At 35.8% G+C, this 19,749-nt stretch overlaps 1 protein-coding gene across 2 annotated transcripts in view; it reads right to left on the reverse strand.

The window, feature by feature from the left end:
* Window positions 1-19,749, reverse strand: part of dlc1 (DLC1 Rho GTPase activating protein) — a 132,173-nt gene that overhangs the window by 71,647 nt on the left and 40,777 nt on the right. Inside the window, exon 5 of one of the 2 annotated variants that reach the window (XM_056236203.1) lies at window positions 17,051-17,084. In XM_056236203.1, coding sequence (XP_056092178.1) covers window positions 17,051-17,084 — 34 coding nt within the window. Of the gene's footprint in view, window positions 1-2,386; window positions 2,547-17,050; window positions 17,085-19,749 lie in introns of those variants that run through there. The other variant, XM_056236204.1, reaches the window with a different exon arrangement.

Genomic DNA, 19,749 nt, shown 5'->3' on the forward strand with positions numbered 1-19,749 from the left:
ATTTTGTTTTAAAACAATAAAAACAACACATCCCTTTCATACACTGTTTAAATGAACTTTTAGCATTTAAAATGCTTGATTTGACTTTTTAGTGATTTTGCTTATTTTTTAAACAAAATAATACAGAATTTTAATATTGGCCATTAATCGTTATCTGCCTAAAACATAATAAAAAACAAACACACACACACAAAAAAATTTTTAAATAAATTTTGCTTACTACAAGCAAACTAACTCCAAACTAGATTGTTAAATTAGGGTTAGGGGCTATAAGGTTCGGGTAAGTATAAGTTGTATAAGAGATGTCTCAATGACCTTGCTAGGCCTTCAATTCTAGGTCTCCAATTGACAACTTGCTATCAAAATTCTGCTAACCTAAAAAGATATGAACCACACCTCAGCTATAAAGTTATTTATCACCCAGACAGCTTATTAAAGCTAACACTTTTTCTCAGATGCTGGCTACCTTGTTTGAGTGTGTTTGTGTTTGCTCAGCACCATTAGCTCAGCTAGGCAGCTCTGAACGTTCTGTACAGATACTCCAGCACATGAACACATCCTCCAGGTTTTATCAATCGCAAATAAGATGGAAAACAGGGAACATATGTTGGCCGGCATGTAGTACACCAAAATGCAATGATTGGATGGACATTTTTGTTTTTGGTCCTTAGACTTTCACAGAAGATTGTAATATTTAGACCACTTCTATTATTGATTGCTATTTGGTTGTGAAGAGAGTTTCAACCAGTATAACAAAAATTGTTTATAAAAAAATTGCCTTTAATTATCATTGAATTGGATGTGGCATGGGCTAATCTCAGTTACCATTTGTCGATTAATTTTTAAAAGGAAAATTAATTTTAAAAATCCAATATTAGGTTATTTTTGAGAAAGAAAACATGTGAAGTAATTTTTTTTTTAACTACAATAGAAATTTAACACCAACAGCAACAAAAACAATTATAATTTGTCGACTTTTGTCGAAAAGAGAAAAAAATACAGATTTTGTTTGTTAAAGTTGACATGATCGGTTGCACAGACATTTCCACGCACAAAATAAACCCATATCCATGGATAGGTTGTAAGCCCACACTATTAAATAAACCACTAGACCACACTGCTACTGGTCATGAAAATTTTAGTGTTTTCTGCATCCAGGGTGGGTTTCAAGATTGTCTTGAAGTTTCTTTTTTCTTGGCCATAAAAATAAAAATAAAAAAAAATCCTGCCTTACTCAATGATGGCTCACTGTCTGACATATTTAATTCATGAGAAAGTGAAGCGCATGCATTCTAGCAGACTAGGTCATGGAGAAGCACTATAGACCAAACCTTAGATCCACACATATAAAACCACAAAAAGGTTAATCCATCTCTCTCCATCCCTCTCATGCTCTCACACACAATAAATCACTTATGATTTCCCGGCACTAATAGTCAGCCATCTTTAAAACACTTCAATAATGACACAGCATTTCCTGTCTTCTCCAGTGTTCATAACTGACTATCAGGTGTTATATTCATAATGGATTGAATCACTAAGGTATTCAACATATCAGTACTTTATGGATAAGAGATAATTAAAAAATGCACCACGACCCACAAAAGGATTCAAGTAGGCTACCTAGCAAACCCCTTTTAAGTCATGACATCACATTTCATTGATGCTAAAGTGGAACATGTGGTCACACTTTATATTAGGTGTCTTTAACTACTATGTGCTTACATAAACAATGTGTAAGGTACAATGTACTTATTGTATTCACGTTGCATTTGCCAAACAATTTTGTTGCTATTGAGGTGGGATACAGGGAAGGTTAGGGACAGGTCAGTGGTATGGCTATAGTTTAAGGGTGGGTTAACATGTAAGGGAATCGTAATTATAGATGTAATAACATGTATGTACACAGTAAGAGCATTGCATGTTATTACACAGTAATTAAAGACGCTTAATATAAAGTGGGAACAAAAATATTCAATGGAAAACCATGTTTTTTTTTATTTTTGGGAAACATAGTCAAGTCAAGTCACCTTTATTTATATAGCGCTTTTTACAATACAGATTGTATCAAAGCAGCTTCACAGTGATAACATGAAAATAATACAACAAAGTTGCGTCATCGTCCACCTTAAGGCAGATCAATAATATAGTAATAGTAACATAGTAATACCATAGTATTCTCCGAGGTATCATGCTATATGAATGCTATATTAGATTTCCCTATCTGATACTGGCACTATATTATGGTACCATCATTATGTTTTTGTAAGGTCAAATACACGTCCACCACTTCTAGCATCACAACGCGGCCATATTCGTCCTTAGAAACATTTGTTTTAATCACTCCTTCCACATTTCGCACATCCACATCCACTCACACACTCACCTGTCAGCCTCTGGTCTCGTGTGTTTCCATTAAACAGATCCAGAGCCCTGCAGGTGGAGTATCTGATGTGTTCACTCAAAGATCTCTGCATAAGCAGCAGTCGCATGGACCTCGACATCTTCTCCTGTGCTCTTTCAGTTCTGAATCCTCGTCCTCCTTCACCTCTCTCCCGGGTCTGTCGTTCTCTACTCAGTCCATTTTCTATGTCCGGTTATGCGTGCGGTGCTGCAGAGTGCATTAGGGAGTTCCCACTGCAATGCTCTCACATTCAGTCTCTGTGTGTGTGTGTGTGTGTGTGTGTGTGTGTGTATAGGACAGAGTGCTTTCAGACTCAGGCCTCAATGCCTCCGCAATGTGAATTTTTCAAAAAGCCACATTTGTGTAATTTAAGTGCACTCGCTCGCTCTCTTTGTGTGTGCTTCAAGCTGCTACTTGTCTTCATGTTGTCAGTTTGCATTCGGAAACCTCTAAGTGGCTGTATATGGAGGCAAAATGTGCGTCATCTGAATTCATCGTAGCGCATTCATTCATTCTGCTTGAGCAAGCATGTACTCTTACATGAGAGGAAGCCACAAACAATCATCCTACGCTAAGATTACACATGCAACCAAAAAGAAGCAGGTGTTGCACATTGACAAGAACCAACCCACATTTGTTTCCTAGCTTTGAGGTACATTAAAGATAGGAAACAATTTCCTGCTCTAAAGAACAATAGATTTATATATTTAATGCATCACATCTTTTCCCTCTAAATGAGGACACAACATAGACTCGTATAAAGCTAATCAAGCTAGTTTTGTTTTTCATATAAAACTGATAGTTACAATATAATTGCAGTAGAATACAATCATTTAGAAATATCACTGCATTATATTAAGAATAAAAAAAAACATTTCTGAAACAAAATGTTATGGTTTTGTCTGGTTTACCTAACATCTCATCTGATTACATTTTTATTAATTTAGGTAAATCCACACACTTCTAAGTTAGAGTGCACTACCAGGCTCCAAATGGAAGTTCTTAGTTATGTAACAGTAATATGTAAATGCACCGGATTAAGCCCGCCAAACAATGTTCTTTTGCATGGCTGAACTGTTAGTAGATGCACGCGCCCCTTTGGACAGGGAAATAACTTATGCTGTTGTAGCAGTAAACACAATAAAACAAATATAATATAATATACAGAGAAATCATTTGCAGGTTTAATTATTTGAGTTCACATTCACACTCAACATACACTCATTCACTCTGCCTCTCTGTTCACACACTCAGAACCGCAACTGTCCTTGTGATTTATTCTTCATTGAATACGTATGATTTATGGTAACTTATCTTATATAGTTTAATAATTAAGTTTACAATGTCAAAAGAATTAAAACAGTCAAATTTTCCATTAAATATAACAGTGCTCAGCAGAATGCTGTTAAAAAACACAAACTCTGCTTCCCTCCACAGAGGCTACATTCAATGTTGATTAATCTTTCAATATTTCAAATTTCAAATATTGAACATAAACATACAAAAGCAATCACGTATATTTTACTAATAAATATTTGTGAAGATTTTTCAGTGAATCACTTCAAACCTCTGTTTTGTCAACAATGAAATGGACAGTTTGAATTGATTCACACAAATTAATCATACTTAACAACAACAGTATTTTTTTTAACACTAGCAGAAGGCATGTGATCTGTTTGTGTGTGTGTGTGTGTGTGTTGGGGTGTGAAATGACTGGGTTTATGAGCATTCAAAGAGAGTTGATAATTGAAGATAATAGTAGCAACTGTGTGTTTACAATACTTTGCCAAAAGGACGTAAATTTGGGATTAGTGCTTTTGCATTCCCAGTAATGCACCACTGAAGCGAGCGATGAGGACTAATTGGCCAGCTAAGAGTCGCACTACAATGGATGCTTAATAATAGCACACACACACACACACACACACACACACACACACACACACACACACACACACACACACACACACACACACACACACACACACACACACACACACACAGAGCCGATCCTGGCATCCCTGGGGCCCTAAGCAAAAATCTGTTAAGGGGCCCTCCTACCTGACCCATGAGCCATGTAAACCATTTGCCATTGCCACACAGTCACACCTGACACCCCAGTTCTCCCACTATAATCCTCCCTCGTTTAGTTAGTACTAATGAAAATGTAATTCCTGATATCAGAAATAGACATATTTTATATTAATATCAATAATTCACATTTTAAATAGTACAAATTTAATTATTGATATCAAAAATGCATCCTGTGAATTAATAAAAGCTAAAATGGCTTGCCATTGCATGTCACTGTGTTTTAAATGATAAAAGCAATAATTGATACTTGATGGTTATTATTTACTGATTGATGTGCATCCATATTGACCAGTATGTCCAGCCAATCAACATTTTAAATGCAATAGTCAATATCAATAGATTGCTTTCCATCTTGCTTTATTGCAGGGTTGTAACTATTCTGATTTGGAGACTTGATAATCATCGTCTTGTTTTAAAGTGAGCGCCTAATGAAGAGTGCCATAACGCCCATATTGTACTGGTAACTGGTCCCCATAGATTTTTTTTTTTCTGGAAAGTGCGCGTTTCATTTCGTGCACGCGCATATGAACTCATGTTAACGCGCGACGCGGTTATCTTTTCCGAGCTGCAGTTTATAAACAAAAACCGTTGCCCTTTGTATTATCAAACGTAATATCATGAAAGTGCGTATCTATAGCCTACCACGAATTTAATTTATCGTGCTATTTATACGCCAAAAATGTTTTTTGCGTGCATATGCTACGCACTGTAAATCTCTTGGGTAGGATTAGGGGTGTGGAGTGCGTGCATATTACACGCCAAAAAGTGCGTATCATATGCACGCAAAAACTATTTTTGGCGTATAAATGGCACGAGAAATTAAATTCGTGGTATAAATACGCGCTTTCATGAGATCGGGCTGGAGACAGACAGATAGAGAGAGATGCACATCAACTTAACTTTACTGTTCTGTTCTGTGCTGACATCAAACTTGGAGAGGAGAGAACACAAGTTTACCTGATCGCTGTTCCCGCAATTCACTCACATGGTGTTTTTCTCTCAGTTTCTCTTTTCGTGACCAGAAGGATAGTTCCGCTTAATTATCTCATCGATGTTGTAAACTTTGATTGACGCGCTTTGACGCGAGGGGGAGGCGGGGCCTTGAGTAATTTGCGGGGCCCTACGCAGCTTGCGTAGTGTGCGTATAGGGAGGATCGGCTCTGCACACACACACACACACACACACACAGCTGCTAATTTACTTTATGACCTCTGAGGAAAAGCTAAAGGAGATAAGCTTAATTTCTTCCTCTCTTTTCCACTCAAAAATCTAGACGATTCAATCATTAAAGCTTGCACACAGCACCATGGTGTAAAATAAATAACAACACTTCTAAAATAGTTTAATTGCCAAAATTGAGGTTTAATAGCTGGAAATGACCAAAGAATTAGGTAAATAAACTAGGCACAAAATATTTATTTTGTTTACAAAAAAATATATACATTTTTTAGTTCAACTGTCATTGGAAAGCATCTCAAAATTGTAAAAGATTTTGAGAGATTTTAAAGAGATTTTAAAGATATTTTAAAGATATTTTAAAGATATTTTAAAGATATTTTAAAAGTATACAAATATTATTATTATTTTTAAATTAAAAACAAAACACTTATTTACTTTCTTTAGTTATCAGCATAATTCATGAAGAGCAAGATCTAAATTCGTCAAGTTTTTCAAATAAGAGAACACGAATGCACACATTTAAACCTCACCCTCCCAATCTAATTTACAACAGAAAAACGAAATCTTCTTGGAAATACCAAGATGTCTGCCCATGTGTAATGTTAGAAGTCTGGAAACACTTTGTCCTACTTTCAGCGCCCTAGCAGAGTTTTGTACTCAATCACTTACACAAATAAGACACACACACACACACACGTTTTTGGGACGCATCCAATCTCTTTCATTCATCTCTTCTGAACATTCCATTCCTGGAGTGATTGCATCAATAAGATGAAAAGTTCATCTCATTGTTAGTGAATGAGGAGCCTGTGTTGTCATCTGAGAAGAACAAATGTCTCGCTCTGGCTAGCACTCTAGAAGGGTAATCAATGTGTCTCTCTTTCTTTCGCTCTCTGTCACACCTAAGACACTGTTACAGAAACGATATTAGGGTGATGCTATTAAGATGGAAAGAGACAGATACATAATAAGCTAAAGAAAGCTGGTGGATCGTCATGACATTGTGTAGCAGCCAAAATACTCAGACTGATGCTGATACTCTTAAAAGAGGATAACCTGTACACACAATGACCTATAAACACAAAACAATGGAGAACAAGTTCAAGAGGTAACATCTATAGAGTCAGCAGAGTATTACAGTTTTTTTACAGTCGCTGGGACACATTTCTCAATACTTAGGTCACTTTTTCAAAACTCTTCACACAGTTCTCCTAACCAACTTTCAGCTCGGCACAGCAGTTCATTTCACATTCAAAATGCACTAAAACTACAGAATCACTTCGTACATGTGTCTCAAATCAACACATTCTTCCATAACACTAGCAAAGGTTGACAGCCAACAAACACACTTTGTCACCCACAAAACAATGACCTAAAAAACACTAACAACAGGAAACTTTATACAATGTTTTCCTCTGTAAATGCCTTCTTTCTTCTACCTCTCTAATGTTTAGAAATCACTGCAATATATGTTACTAGAATGAATTAGACATGATGCAGTAGCCTATGCTTCAATACTTTATATATTTTATGTTTTTGGAGTAATTCCTAAGTACAAAAATTTGTATACACACCATCCACTGATTCAGATACAAAAGGAATCAGCTGTGGTTGGTCCAAATGTCCAATTGTTTTTATACCATTTAATTTTTAGATTTGAAATATATTTTATTACAATATTACTGTAATGTGGCAAAATGCTGTCTTATTCAGTTTTGTATTATCATGTTATTGTTTTGAACTTAAGTTTAACAGTTTTGAAAACAGTATGTAAGCATGTGCAAATTGACCTGTAGGTACACAGAGTTTTGGCGGTTGTTGTGTCGAAGTGAGAAAAGAATTAATGTAATTTGAAAGATGTAGTCATTGAATGCATTTTGTGCCAAAGCAATGATAAATGATCCACAGTTTAGCCCACATATACTTCTGTTGTGCTCACTGTGTGAAGAGTTTTGAAAAAGTGACCTAAGTATTGAGAAATGTGTCCTAGCGACTGTAAAAAACTGTAAAGTCCCCACCCAAACACAGCGACAAGCAAACAAGCTGATATTGTTTTTTAGTTTTTTTTTTAACTGTGGTCACATCATAAGACCCCTGCTGAGTATTGTGCTGTTGAGTCATGGGACAGAGATTGCTCAAGGCCCACATATGGGGCTAAAAGTGATCTTTACAGAAATCTGAAAAGCTAATATCCTGTTCTACAAAAACTGAACAAGCTGCTCATCCCATCAACTCACAATGCACAACTGACAGTTTCCTGTCCAGCAGGCCTATTGTCCAGCAGGCCTATATCTTACCACAGCCAGGGAATGACCCTGGGAATGGACAAATGGGAATTACCAGTGACATCCACTAAAAGATAATTCTCAGTTATTCGATACTACACAGAAATACCCAGAAACAGAAACATTTCTACCTATGGTAGAAAAAATAACATAACTAAAAATAAAACTTTTTTTGTAATATGAAGGTCACATTCAAACTGCCTTGGAAACTTTTTATCAGGTCTTTATCATTTATTCTCTAATATCAAGTGGCTTTTATATATTTATTTATTTTTTCCAACTGTCCTAGACCCATAAATCAAATCATAAAATATCGTAAAATACATAAAAATGGAAATATTACAATTTAAATCTATTATCATGTAGATAAAGAGTGAAAAAATATTAGCTATAAATTTGGTCGTAGCAAGAGAAAGAAGTGAGTAATTTCATTTAAAAAAATTATTCCTAATGTAATTTCCATTAGTGCCAATGTGAAATGACACAGGTGGAAAAAAATACATAATTTTCCTGTGTTGGACAGGAAAGCACTTAGTTGTAAAAACTCACAGCACAGGGATTGTAAGTGTACATTCTCCAAATTTGAACAGCTCAGTCTACTGGTTCTCTAATAGGGGAACAAAGCAGTAAAACCGAGAAGTCTGGGAGTCAAAGGACGCAGCAGGAAGTGGAGAAGTAGAATAAAAGCAGGGGGTGTTAGCAGTGGAAAGAGGTTTGGGACATATTTAAAGTGATGAAGTGGCCAAGAATGTACCCTTGCTCAAACACTAAGTCTATTTACCAATAACTCAAAGCCAATAAAACTGTGTGGGAAATAAAAGGCTAGGATTGTAAGGGCATTAAGTTCTTAGAATCAAATAAGCATGACAGACAAGCCTAAGAACAACATTAGCTTCACAATTCAGACTCTCATTAATGCTATGCTACCATTGCCTCTGGACATGAAGATGACAAACATGAGATCAGGATAGGATCTGTTCAGAGAAGAGGGTTGATTTGTGTCAGCTGGGTTCTTTCATGTGAAACCGTCTCAGAAAATTGCCATTGAAATGTATGTGAATCGCTGGCTAGATAAGGACTCAGTATAGGGGGGTTTTGAGGTGATTCAGTGAATCACAGGTTAGACTATGAAAAGATCCTCTCATGTTTGACAGAATTTATTGGGTTGTTTACTGCTGGGGTACACATTTCTGTCACGTCACTGCAAACAATCGGCCTCAGACAACAATGTGCAATTATGTGAATACCAGTGTTATCAAAAATGAAATTATTTAAATGCAATTAATGAACATATTAGTTCAGCAATATGGTTCTTAAGAAAACCCTGCAGACAACCCCAGACAAATAACATGCTTGATATCTTTATGGAATATAACATTATTTACAGAATGCAAAACAACAACCAGAAATATGGGTTCAGAACAACATGAGGGGTGAGTAAATAATGATGAAATATTGCTTTAAGTAAACTAGGGATGCAGCGATTACCGGATTTCACAATTAACCGCGCTTTAAAACGTCACGGTTAATTAATCGTAAAGACTATGCTACACCGCGGACGGCACGGAACGGAACTTTTGCACCTAACACAAAACGAAAACAAAGTTACACCAGCGGTGCACCAGCTTAAAGTGTCGTGCTCGTCAACCACTGAGGGACTAAGCAGCGACGCTCTATTTCCACCGAAAAAACGCCTTAAGGGCCTGTTCACAGATCGCGTTTTTTGCGCGCTCAAGTTCATTTCAAATGTAGGCGCACGGTGTCCGCGCTCATAATGGAAGCGACGCGCTCGTTTTTTCCAAGCGCGTCCGCGCTGCATCGAGATAAAAACATCTCAACTTTTCGTAATGCCGCAAGCGCACCGTGGGTCAAGTGACAAGAATCAACAGAGCAACGACAGACGCCTGCGGAGCGCAACCGCCCTAGCGCTTTGGAAAAAGGAGAACGCGGCGTGCATCTTTCAGCTTCCAGTGCAACGTAAAAAAAAACAACAACAAAAAAACAGCGGAATGTTTTGGTTACGCAAGTCTGTGGAAAACAGAATGTGACGTGCTCTCAAGAGTTTCAGTCAGTGAACATTTAACTTAATATCCTATTGCTTTCTCCTGTCTGTGTTGAGTAAATGTCAGGCTTTGTAGTTGTAATATGCCCGGTGTAAAACACTAACATAAGATCAGGGCCGTGTAGACTTCTAGGACTACCAATTAACTGCATTTCAGTTATTAATAACACTGCATGAGAGATGTTCTCAGTTTCTTTCTATAATTTGTACTCAAACTTCAAACAAACAAACCAAAATAATGAGATTATAATAGATGATTTCCTAAAGGCACATGTAAAATTTGGATTAATAATTAAAAAAGAGTATTAAAATAAGTACAATAATATTGGTGGATAATATTTGGACTATATTTGTTTTATTTTAAAAGAAATACATAGGCCTAATATTTAGCTTGCATTTAATTCAATAGAGCCAAATACTTTGTTTATTCTTATTTTCATTGGGATTTATTATCCCTTTATAGTATTATTTATGTTTTTATGTCAAATACCAACAAGATATTGTTTTCATGTTATCAAGTTTTCTACCTCAGGTTGAAAATAAATTTAGAACAAACTAAAAACTTAATAATTTTGTGATCTATTTCAATCAAAGAGTCCTGCAGCCTTTGACTTAATTTGTTATTTTTAAAAGAAAAATGCTGGATGTTTACAAAGCACTTCTCTTTAATTCCAAAGGAAGAGATTGATTATTGTTTGCCATTTTATAATTTTGTACTGTGTTGTGGCAGCAATAAATAACACATTAAAATCTAGTGTTGAGTGTTCATGTGATATTATACATTAGTAGTGTTGTGAAATTAATTGATGCATAATAATCGTGATAATCGTTAAACCGTGATTATTTCTCAGACAATAATTGTACTTAGAAAATCTGTAATCGTTGCATCCCTAAAGTAAACCTGATATTAAGAATGAAAACCAGGAGAGAGAGAGAATAGAGTTACAAGCTAGAGATAACAAAAGACCAGTTCTGCGTGACAGGAAGTGCAGGTAGATAATCAAGACCTCTATGCAGACGAGGAAACCCATCCAAGAGATTTAACAATAACAATCCCAAAAAAAGAAAAGGAAATTACTTTTCTCAGAAATTGACTCAACAACTTCCTCTTTCCAGGCACACTTATAGCCTCTCGAAATGATGCCACCATAGCAATATATCTTAATCATCCAGATGGGAAAACTTGATGACTTAAGTGGAATTTCCCAGGGTTATACAGACAAAGATAATATCCCAAGATCATAGGTCCAGTAAGTGGACTATTGATTAAACATGCATGCTTACGGAATATGACGTACATTAAAGGCACAATATGTCAAATTTATGATAAAACTATCCAAAAACCACTAGAACAATGTTATACATGTTGTTGTCTTATACTCACATTATCCCAAATGTTTCCAAAAATGTTTAAATCCAGAGAAATCAGCTATTTTAACCAGTGTAACGGCCCATGTCATTGGCGTCATATCCGCATTACCCACGATTTCTGGTTTTACTTCCATAGAAACTAGATGCTTTAAAATATCATGTGTTTTATTAGACAGGTGAGGATCTGTTTGGATACATTTATCCACAGAAAACTCTCATTGTTATATAGCTCAACAACGTCTTATTGTTTGAATCTCTTGTTTTCTTGATTTGCTGCGAGTTACATATTTGTACCCAAAAAGTTAATCAGACAACACTTTTTTGTCAAGTGGCTAACATGGCATAATCAGAAAGATCTTTATTTGTAGTAACATTAATGCAGCGTTTTCTCCACCATAAAATATTTAAAAATAAATTGCATGCAATTAAGCAACACAAGTCATCCAGCTTTTATTATGTAATATTTTAATATTGATCTAGCTTACTGCAGTTTGCAAAAAATGTCTAAAACCAACCACAGAGAAAACGCACAGAGTCGGGTTATAACAACTTTCAACACACTCAAATGTATTTTTAGTATGACGGTTTTGACCAAGTAAAACAGTGCTGTGTTACCCCACAATTTTCATTCATCAAATAAAGTGACCTGTATGAGTAGTAATTCAGTACATCTGGCGGTTTCATTAGAATGAAATAAAATAATGTGAATTTAAGTGATCAGATGTAACTGTAACAAAGTTCAAGTTCAGGAGGCGAACATTAAACATAACTTTAATCATAAATTTAATAGTAAACAACCAAATGAAAGGAGCTGCAGCATTTAAGCATAATAAAATCAGCAATGTAAAATGTCTCAGGCCCTCGTCCCACCCTGCTTCATATCACAGTAATGTTATTAATAAAACTTTAACACAGTAGCTAATCCATGAACATGATTTCTGCCTGAGTCCCGTCGGATTGCTTTTCATCGGATGTGGAGGTGAAGATGACAACTCCCATGATTCCACGCTAATTAACAGCATCAACAAGATACCCATTTGATATTGTTTTGAATAACCAACATCTGGCGATGGAACTTACATACTGTGCCTTTAATAAGTAGAGTCGTGAAAGCTTCCTTTATGTACACATGTGCTGTATTCTGTGTTCTCTCTTCAACTGAGCAAATACAAGGTCAGGCTGTACCATTTCTGCCGGGAATTGAGTGCTGATGTTTTCCCCTTTTAATATTAATAGACAAAGCAGAAATCTTGTTCTGATGACCCTCCACCCTTAAAAGCAATTTATGAAAATTAAATTCCTTCTTCCTGAATGCCTAGACATTAAATTACAGGTTGTTAAGTTTCAAAAGGGTCCATCAAAATTATATAACCAGCCATTGTTTAAATATATTAAATAAATACAATTTAAATAATAATAGAATAACAGTCGAGAATTAAACTTATTTCTGTAGCTCTTTTCCTTCTTCTTACAGAATATTAATACCAATACAAATCCTTAACGACAATGTGAAGTTGTATTGGGCATATTCTTGAACCACATACAGATTAGGGATGGGTCACACAAGATGTGTTTTTTATATGTAGCCTATTAATGAAAATAAAAAATCAGCTCATATGAGACAGATTTTAAGTAGAGGAATTTCAAGACACAACTTTTCCAATAAGGTTATAACAAGCAGCAAAATATGTATATCACATTTTGTTTTATCAACATATACTTTTAAATATGATACTGTTCAATTCAATTCACTTTATTTTTTAGCTTTAAATAAGTCTTATGCTCACCAAGGTTGCATTTATTTGATCAAAAATACAACAAAAACAGTAAAATTGTGAAATAATATTACAATTTTAATGAACAGTTTTCTATTTTAACATATTTTTTAAATGTATTTATTTGATGGCAAAGCTGCATTTTCAGCATCATTACTCCAGTCTTCAGTGTCAAATGAACCTTCAGAAATCATTCTAATATGCTGATTTGGTGAATTAATATAATAAATACAGTATATAATATAATATAATACAATGTAAAATGTATTCTATAAGAATAATTAGGTCCCTGCATTTTGTTGTTCTCCAGACGGTTTTTGAACACAGGAGAACGAGTCTTGTGGGAACGACCCACTAAAAAAAATCCAGTCAATTTGAAACCAGCCTATGGGCTTCCATAGTTCAGTTGTTCAGGCATACCATCGTTATTTCTGAAAATATCTAGTGGTGCACATTCCTACATACAATACCTTTATACTTTCATTACTACCTCAAGCCATTTTTCATTCGCACTCTGCAATTTTCAAGCCAGGAGATAAGCATGGGAGGAAAACGGCAAAACGCTCACTAGCTAGGCCTGCATGTGTATGTAGTTGCTGCTATGTGTGTGCAGTCATGGATTTGAGGAAACTGGTTGGAAGAAGTGTCAAGCTTGTGTGGCTAATCCCAGAACTGACAGTTTCTCAAGCACTCTGTTCAAATTTCACCCCTTTCCTCCCCTCTCTTCCCAGAGACTTTCTTCCCAACCCGTACCTGGACTGACCTGGCTCTACCCAGCTGGGGCTCGACCCCAGATGCAGGTGAGGTAGAGAGATCAGAAGTGAGCAATAGACCCATTGTTCTGGACCCAGAGCCTGAGCCGTGACAGGGGGGAATGGGTGCGATAGGGGTAGGAATGCTCTAGGATGAACGCACATCAAAGAACTACAGGCAAAAGGCCGGAGAGGGAGGCGTTCTGCGGACATGATTACAGGTACCGAACTCACTGGAGATAAGAAAGAATGAGAGGTTATTGTTGCGCTTGATAGGCACAGACGTGAGATCAGTTTTGTAGTTTCACTTATTAATGGCAGATGTTAGTGAGAATGCGGAGGCCTGATCCCAGATCAGCATTACGGGGATTACAATCAAGGTAATGTGAGGGAGAAAAAGGCTTTCAAAACCGCCAACTGTGTTTTTCATTTCCTCTGCTGCCCTTCTATGGGAAAGAAAAGCCAAACTGTACTGTTTTACATTATCCTCAACACACAGACCATCACCTGCCTAGAAACATGTATGTGTGGCCACCAGTAGTGGTACCATTAAAAAATTTTTTGGTATAAAGACTAGATAAAAAAATACTGAATATAATGCTAACAGCAGAGCACAATTTTAATAGTACAGAATCATTTTCTCCTTTACGCTACAAAAAAAAAAGTTTTGTGTCAGTAATTTCTAATTTTAAATAAAATACTCTTTACAGTGGATTCTTCTACATGGTTATCTTTATGTGAACAGATGTGAGGACCCCGTAATAGTCTTCTAAAGATAAGATGCCATCACGAGGTTAAAAACCTAAATCCTCCAGCCACATGCATTTGTCTACACTAAAGCAATGAAAAGTAAAGACCTCAGCAAGAAACTTGAACACACAATGGTGCCCCAAATACCCCTTAAAATGACCCTGAATGCAAGCTACAGTAACAATGTCAGACTTTCATGGCCATGGAGCTTGTGTTAGATAACAGGACCTTCTTCACTCATACAAACACACAAAACATATGCAAACACACATTCAAAATCACTGCTGCTGGAGTTTCAGTGTTTTAGCCCAGTCTGGAAAGGGGTAGTAGAGTACAGTAAGATATGACGCCTAGATGGGTATCACTTTCCTTGCACAACATAAATACTGTTTGCTCCAGTGTTGTGACCCAAAAGTCATCGCCATAACAACTCGGAAATTAACCATGAATGCTCTTCATCTTGGGGCAAGGTTTGCGTGATGTAACCAGGCTGTGCACCCCACATTCCTGGCCTGATACAGAGAAGCTTTGATGTGCTTTGAAACAGGGGGCCATTGTGCTCAAATCTGGCCTGCATTTTATCATCCATCACACACCAGAATACCAAGCTGTAGAGCCACAGGGGGTCATTACATAACGCAAAATAGCCTACACACAAATCCTGGACCTCTCAAAATTCAGAGCTTGCTAGTGATATCAATAAGATCTACACCACCAAAATATGCCAGACCCTGGAAAATGCATGATGCAATGTCTTTTCATCCCTTTGTCTCCATTGCACACCACTATAAGTAAGTAGATGATGGAGACAGACAGTCTCCAGCTCCTGTTGCTTTCTGGTATTGATTCCAGGGAGACACAGGGGTCAAAGCAGAATGATCTCTTATGGCTCGTCTGGTGTCTGGTCAACTTGATTGACCAGAAGTTTCCCAGCCACACTTTGGATATACATGCATCACTGGAGATTTCTGAAAGTCCTTTTCACCACAGTGTCTTTTGAACCACATCTCAATTATGTATGTATGTATGTATGTATGTATGTATGTGTATTCATGTATTTGTTTATTTATTTATGTATGCATGTATGTATGTACGCATGTATTTATTTATTTTTATATTTATTTATTGCACAAAGAGGTCTGCTTTCGGCTAGCATTTAAGGTATCCTAAATACAAACAGTTAAATAATATTTTCATACTTTTTGGAAAATTTCACAACATTAATGCTTTATTGTAAATGACGCACACAAATATTTGTTTACAAGTGATTTTCAACTTTCAACTTGTAGATTGTTTTCATCACACATTTTATCCCTAAAGCACATTGACTCTACTGTCTCCTTGGTTAATACATGTGCGCTAACTTAAAACAAAATCTTTATTGAGGCAAAATTGTAGGTCATAATAAAAATGCATAACAATTTTTTTGAGCAACTGAATCCTTCCTTTCTAAATATTATCTATCCATCTATCCATCTATCTATCTATCTATCTATCTATCTATCTATCTATCTATCTATCTATCTATCTATCTATCTATCTATCTATCTATCTATCTATCTATCTATCTATCTAATCATAGTGAATGTCCAAAGTAATTTCTGACTCTGGTGCTATTACATTTAACATGACAATTGAAAGTCTCAACGTTAGATTACGGTGTGTTTGGTGAAGAGCATAGCAGCATTGATGTAACTGAAACAACTTTTAGTTAACAAAAAGTACACAACAAATGACAACTGTACAAGTAGAACAGTTGATATATAGTAGTCAGCGAACATCAAATGACCACATGAGCAGCAGAAAATGGCTAACAGCAATCTTTTAATAGCTAGAGTGCTACATTTGTCCTTAGCCTGAGGGTGAGACAATCAAAATGCTTTGCCCAAACAAAGCATCTCTTGTAGCCAGCAAATGGTCAGGCATCCATAAAGGAACAAAGAGGTTTGTTCTAGATATATATCACTCTTGTAATAATCTTTAATCATTTCCAGACACATGTACAGGTCTCTGTTCTGATAGTCTAACTGAATAACATCTGCTAGTGCTTTAGACAGATCCAGTGCTACCAGTTGACATCATTTGGGGGGAAAGCAAGGTTGTATGTCTTAACTTGACTCGGATTTACAAAATCTGATAAACGTTTTTAATAACCTTTAACAAGATTTTTCACTTTGATAAATTGGCGAGAAACAAATATTGAAAACATTAACTGAATATCCTAATATTGGAAACAGCCATATATAACATTATCATATCATATTCTTTCTTACTTTTTTAACATACAGTTTTGCTTTCCATTCTGTATACATTTTTCATCGCTTCTACCGCTTAATGCAGGGCTATGATAATAAAACTTGAGATGATTTGGACTTACCTGCTCTGTCTTTCTCAGAAAGTACAGCAGAGGTCTGAAAGAAAGTAAATAAAGAAAAAATTATATTTTGCAAATGACAAGGAAATACAATAAGATTAAAAATAGTTGGAATCACCTTCAAGTTATTCCAAACCTGTATGAATTTCTTTCTTCTATTTATTTCCAGGCTGAACACAATAGAAGAGATTTTGAAGAAGGGTAACCAAACAGTTGATGGGCCCCATGACATAGTATGAAAAAAAAAAAAAAATACCATAAAAAGTCAAATGGCAAATGATCTGTTTGGTTACCGACATTCTTCAAAATATCTTCTTTTGATTTTCATTTTTGGGTGAACTATCCCTTTAAATCCCTAAAATACATTTTATCATGTCTGAAGGTCATCTTAGATTTGAAATTCCTGAAATGGAATTTAGATAATGTTTTATGAATTCATATTTCACTTTTCATCAGGATCCAGGAAGGACCAATACAACAGTTCAGTTTCACAATATAACTCTATAAACATAGTTTACATTTCAAACCAAGCCAGTATAAACTAGCCTACCACCTGTCCCCCTGTGAGTAAAACACAGTGTGTGTTTGTGTATGTGTTCATGCCCACCAAGTGCAGCTGGCCAAGAAATAAGGCCATTTGTGTAGCCTCTTCAACCTTGAAAACACCCTCCTCCTTATGAACCAGATACAAGATACCCCACCACACACACACTTTTATACTGTGTATTCTATCCCCCAACCCTAAACCTACCCATCACACAAAATGTTCTGCATTTTCAAAAAACATAATTTAGTTGGATTTATAAGCTGTTTTACTCAGGGGGACCAAAAATTGTCCCCACGAGGACAAGGATTTCGGATATTACCATCTTTGTGGGGAAATTTTTTCCTCATAACGTAGGGTTTAACCAGGACCACACATATGCGCACACACACACACACACACAGAGACGAGAGAGAGAGAGAGACAGATACATTTATGCTTACATATACTCTAAAATGCCTGATAGTCTGTTTTATCTTCATATGACTGAATGTGATTATCCATAATTTGTTAGATCATGTGTGTACTTACTGATAATGCTGATAAAAGTTTGTTTTTCAACAAGGAGGGTATGAGACAAAAAGAAACCGCTGCATAGTTTTACCATGTCGGCACGTCTCAGTGGAGAACACAAATGAAAAATACCAAAAAAGTGTGTCTAAGTGATTATTTTAGCCACAGCATTTTGCCTGGAAAAATTATTAATCTGCTTTGCAAAGGCAATAATATACCTTCCAAATGTATCGCATTTGTGGATTTGGTTAATGACTTTTGCAAAGGCTCTACCTGTGTGTAAACAGAAAGTTTTGGTGGGACATATTGAAGGGCTTTGGTTATGTCACAACAATACGCCATGGTTTTCCATACTATGCTTGTCATGCTAGTCAGATGCAGGTGGTAGTTTGTGGTGGGACATTTTCATTGCTGAGAGCATCTGATTGGACACAAATCTACATAGTGTAGGATGAGTCATCAATACTTTTGGTCTGTTTTCCTAGAAAGGAGAGATTTTAAATGTATAGTATGCTTAAACAAATCAAACTGCTGCATGTTTAGAGGCATGTGTTGTATTTACATAAATTGTTACAATACAGCATTGTATAGCTAAAACATATTTTTTATTATTTCTATAAAATAAAATTAAAATATTAAATGAAAAACTAACGAATTATAAATTACAAATGTTGCCATGGCAACTGACTGAAATAAGTTTAAGCTGAAGTACTAAAATAACAAAAATAAATTAAAGCTAATTAGAAATATTAAAACACAAAAACTAAAGAAAATGACAAGCACAAACAAAATGACTAAAATGTAAACTAAAACTGAAATTATAAAAATAAAATCTAATTCAAGTTATTAATAAATACTACAATAATAATGAATAATAATGAATAATAATACACTGTAATAAGAAATAATACTAAAATAACACTGACACTAGCACATAGATGACCTCAAAGCTAAAAGACATGGACAAAAAGCCATACAACTCTAATTTTGATTTAACGAGGCCTCTAAATGACTCTTTCCTGAAAGAGCAATGGCTATTAATAACTGTTCCTTTGTTAGTTATTGTTCATTATTCATTTGTGTTGACTTTTTAGTCAGACAGAACAGGAATCTCTGTGGTTCCAAAGGAATGTCGGGGTCTCAGTCTCCGGGTGACCTTCATCTACAGAACTCCTGCTCTGTCCACTGATCTTTGACCTTGTGTAATCCCAAAGTCCCTGGAACAGATCATACTGACAGAAACACCTCCATCATCTGCCTCGAAAGAGCGATGCATCCTGTTATATGAAGAATGTGGCTTTCTCCTCAAAACATCAGACCATATTCTTCTTCTTTATCTCTTCCCAGCAAGCAATAGCCATTAGAAATAGAAATAGAAATAAGAAATAGCCATTTCACAGTCTAGGTTAACTATAGACTTGATATAGTCCGGCTATCCCATTTCTAGCCAAAATAACCTTGAATTTGGTTACATCTTTTTTGCCAAAATAACTTGAGATATGTATGGTATTCCATCATGTAAGCAAAGTAAACAGTGATTACAAGGTGTTTGGTTTCATTTCTTCACTCATTTCATTTCTTTGTAATCTAATTGATGACCAGTCTATTCTTGGGCTATGGTTTAGACGTCTATTCAATTTTCACT

The sequence above is a fragment of the Rhinichthys klamathensis genome, unplaced genomic scaffold (genome assembly GCF_029890125.1).
Source record: "Rhinichthys klamathensis goyatoka isolate OS25496 unplaced genomic scaffold, OSU_Roscu_1.1 h1tg000440l_1, whole genome shotgun sequence".
Taxonomy (NCBI): domain Eukaryota; kingdom Metazoa; phylum Chordata; class Actinopteri; order Cypriniformes; family Leuciscidae; genus Rhinichthys; species Rhinichthys klamathensis.